The sequence below is a fragment of the Nicotiana attenuata genome, unplaced genomic scaffold (assembly GCF_001879085.1).
Source record: "Nicotiana attenuata strain UT unplaced genomic scaffold, NIATTr2, whole genome shotgun sequence".
NCBI lineage: Eukaryota > Viridiplantae > Streptophyta > Magnoliopsida > Solanales > Solanaceae > Nicotiana > Nicotiana attenuata.
Genome location: NW_017671664.1, coordinates 147,864 through 152,037, shown reverse-complemented (window position 1 = coordinate 152,037; position 4,174 = coordinate 147,864). Strand labels below are relative to the sequence as shown.

General features: G+C 35.2%; 1 protein-coding gene across 1 annotated transcript; it reads right to left on the bottom strand.

Annotated features, from left to right (window-relative positions):
- Positions 1–587: 587 nt before the first annotated feature.
- LOC109209576 (pectinesterase 2-like) lies at positions 588–3,065 on the bottom strand. The gene is made up of 2 exons (XM_019372883.1): positions 2,142–3,065; positions 588–1,510 (listed from the first exon to the last, which is right to left on the bottom strand). The coding sequence occupies exons 1-2, from the start codon at positions 3,016–3,018 to the stop codon at positions 819–821; spliced, it is 1,569 nt and encodes a 522-aa protein (XP_019228428.1). The 5' UTR covers positions 3,019–3,065; the 3' UTR covers positions 588–818.
- Positions 3,066–4,174: the final 1,109 nt, after the last annotated feature.

The following is a 4,174-nucleotide window of genomic DNA, read 5'->3' as shown; positions in this document are numbered from 1 at the left end:
AAATATTTGACTAATTTCCGACCGAATTCGGTCGGAAATATGGCAAATTTTCAATAAATAATTATTTTTGCACGTTATATACAAGGATGACCAAATATTTGACCAATTTTCGACCGAAATCGGTCGGAAATTTTATTTTTTTGCTGTCAGCCAATTTTTGTTGACTTTTGCGACCAACTACTCCTATTTCCGATCGATTTCGGTCGGAAATCACCTGATTTCTAGTAGTGATATTTCAATAGTATTCGTGTCCTTACAAATGTTCAGTCCTCACATTTTATAGCTATCTCTAGGTAATACGTTTTATTTCTCTCATAATAGAGTCATTATGGACAATTAATGGCATTTAATGTAACGTTATAATTGGTAATCATAACTGATTCAATACAGATTCCATATCTTTTTCCGTGATTAATGCCCATTAATTACTAACAATACGTATCTATACCCCTTTTGCTGTTTAGGTTCATTCTTCTGATGCGACTTCTGAATATCAATAGGTTCGAGCACCTATCCTTTCCGACTTCCTTGTATCTCTCTTCAACTATTCTTTGCCAACTGTCATTCTTTTACCCGTCCACATGTCATGACATGTCACCTCATAATTAATTCTATACATGAACTTAATTTTCCCCAATACAATCATTACAAGAGTTGATCATAGTATCCGATGCTTTGATACTTATTCACCTATTACGTACAATTAATACATAACTTTTACAAAAACACACTTGTCGATTAAGAATTGCAAAACAATACAACATGGATTAACCAAACAAAACCAAAAGGAGTACACCAATTATAAAAGAATCATGTTATTAGAGACCAGCACGAAATGGCACATTGGTTGCAGGCAACCATGATCGACCAGCAATAAAATTTTCCACACTGAACTTTGCTGCTTCATTTGAATTTGTGATCACTCGATATCCGCGCCATCTGACTCTCCTACTAGTCGATGCTCCAGGTCCACTGTTCCTATATTCTCCATAGTAGAGAGTATTTAAAGCAAAATTACCATCCCATTCTAGCCAACCAGCAGGATCTACCAATGAATCAAGGTACGTTTTCATAAAAACAGTACGTGAATATTGTTTCCAAGGTCTTCCCAAAAATGTCTTGAATGTACTTAGCAGAGGCCTAAGATCAGAAGCTGCCATAACTCGCGAATTGTGTATTGAAATTCCTGTATTTTGGTTAGGATCAGTGCGGCCTTGTGCTGTTATAGTAATCTTCTGTTTATCCATTGGCTTCCTAGCAAATATCATGCAGTTTTGCAAAACTACTGCGGCGTTACCAAAAATGAAGTCAACTGTCCCATATATGTAGCATTCTTTATAGAATTGTCTTTGTGAATGGGCGTAAAGCGTGTCTTGATATCCTTCAAATCCACAACGATAGAAAACGGATAGGTCAGATCCAGAACGCAGTGCAACTGCTTGATGGTTTTGTGGACCAGCTGTGTTGCGGAATGTAATGCCTCGAGCAATGAATCCTTCCCCAGTAACAGCTGCAAGTTTGTAAGAGGGTCAAAAAAATTAATTTTTGCAATATATAATACTAGTTACAATAAAATATAACAAGTGATGGAGTATTTCTATTTAGTTTGAACATGAATATCAACGTAAATTATATATATTTCATGAAGTTATAAACTCGATCGCTGTATTAGAGATTTATTTTTAAGTAGGGTGAGACCGAAATAACTAATTTCGTAACAATCAAATATCTCTAGGAAAGTCTGAAATAATTAACTTGGTTGTCATCAAGCAATGACATGTTCAATAGTTCAGTTTTCATGTCATTACATCTTTTATGAGGAGTATATACATTAATTATTCGTCTTTTATCTCTCTAATTGTTAATATAAATAGCATTCTATTAATATAAAAAGAAATTACGTAATTTCCTACATTTTTGGCAATTTAAACACACGTCATTAAATTGATAAATCTCTTATAAATAGTGATATGTTTAAGAGAGAGCACGGGGGTTTAAGAGATAAACATGTTTTTGGAGCTATCTCTTTACATGCTTTATTTAATTCCACAAAGACTTTGAATGTCAAGATTAGTTTCCTTAATTTTATGTTTGCATTTAATTAGTTAAAAAAGAAGAAGATAGGATGGCAGAATACTTACCAACAGTAGCAGATTTAAACGTGGTAGAACCTCCTACTACACTGCGGCTACCCGTGATAATGGTGTACCTCAACCCATCACCAACCAACATAATATTCTTCATTTTGTTTCCAATCTCCAAATTTTCTCTGTAAACTCCACGCTTCACATGTATAATAAACCTTCCATTTCCGCTTCTTTTAGCAGCAGCATCTAACGCTGCTTTAATTGTCCGGAAATTCCCCGTACCATCTTGAGCCACCACTATATTTGGCCTTATGGAAGATAATTGCAACAATTTTCTGTCACCTGGATGAACCCAAGTTGGGAAACCATCTTTGTAAGTTTGCTTCAAAGTGGACCCATTAATATTGTTGAGTGCCAAAGTGTTACAAATTAATTCAGACACATTGTTGGACATGAGACTAGGTAAAATGTAGTCTGAATTAACGCCTAGCTCAGCGAACCCGGTTCGACAAGTTTCAAGATTTGTTAAGGCTGTACTTAACCATGTTTGTGTATCAAAATCGGTACACTTGGTATTTGGGTCGAGTGTTTTATTGAGTTGGATAATTATGCTCTCGTAGAGGTTAACACAATCGGACCAAGCTGCCTTCTCGCGTTCATTCCGACACTTCGCACCTAGTTGTTTGGTGTAAGTCTCAGCTTGGAGGGCTCTTTCCATGGCTATTTGCATTGCCATTTTCTTGAAATCCGTCTTGTGCTTGGGTGCGAAATGATACGCACCATGGTTCATGAAATACTTGCCTTGATTGGGGTAAGGGGCTTTGTTGCACCAATCATTGATGTCATGGTCAAAAAGGGTAATGGAAAAAGCAGGAAAAAGGAATGTAGAAAAGGAAATGAATAGTGCGAAGAAACCAAGCTTTGTCTCCATTGGTTAAAATTTCTTTTGATAGCCATAACTTTGAGAATGGCTAGGTTATATAGTTGCACAAGTGAGGTGACAGGTTGTGTTGAGATGGATTTTGAGCATGATTGAGGACATAATTCAGGAATAATAGCAAAGTCAAATGCAATATTTTCTTTATAAGTACAAACTGCAAAGTTTCCCTTGACGAATATTGTCTAAACTAATTTTCTGAAGATAATTTAATCATAACTAACATTAGGAACCTATATTAAAATGAAGTCATGCCAGTCTAATTCAATCAATTGAAAGAACTACGTGTTTGTCAAATAGCTGTACCGCACGTCTATGTTCTATATCAACGAATTATTGCGTGTTACAATTAACTAGCTTCTCAAATTCAAACAAGATAATAATACAAAAAACGTTAAAGGCAGTTGCAAAAAGTCCACGCGATATCTGTTTGAAAATGGCATGAAGCATTTCTAATTAGTCCATTTTGTTTCTATTGAAATATAATTTATTCTATTGAAATATAATTAAGTAGAATTTTTGGGAAGATTTATTTTGTGGGCTACAAGCATTATACCAGTTGGAAGAATTCATGCTTAACAAGGATTCAATGTATGAAATCACTTGCATAGAAGGAAAGGCGTGTGAAGTAGGAGTTATTTAAGGAAACAAAGTTCTACTAGGATTGTTTACCTTAACCAATTTCTTTATGTTTGGAGCAAAAATTGAAAAAAAATTCGGTCCAACTTCACGCTTTTATAAAGCATCATGTTGCTGCTATTGAGGCTTATGCTAATTTGCACAATTACCGCAAATCACTCACGGCAAATAGCAATCTTAGCAAGAAGGTGCTTTCAAGAATTCAAACTACACAACTAAAGTACCTGGTCCTGAGGATGAAGTTGTCTAGTTCTTTAGTTGTTGAGTCTTGATTCATTGGTCTTTGTCACAACCCAAATCTACCTCCGTAGGAGGTCGTGATGGCACCAAGTCTTAGGGACTAGGTAAGCCTAACATTCATTGAAATAATAACAATATTAAATAACAACTGACAAATGCAAAGTAGAAGTCTCTATACAAGACTTACAAATCCCAAAATCGGTAATACAAGTCATAAGCTTTACTGAGTCTACTAGAAAACCTATAAAATACAAATGTTTCGAAGTAGAGA

Excerpts from the sequence above, each read along its gene's own strand:
- LOC109209576 (XM_019372883.1), bottom strand. The coding sequence starts at position 3,018 with ATGGAGACAAAGCTTGGTTTCTTCGCACTATTCATTTCCTTTTCTACA. Across the intron at positions 1,511-2,141 it reads GTTTAAATCTGCTACTGTTG|CTGTTACTGGGGAAGGATTC; the intron begins GTAAGTATTCTG and ends ACAAACTTGCAG.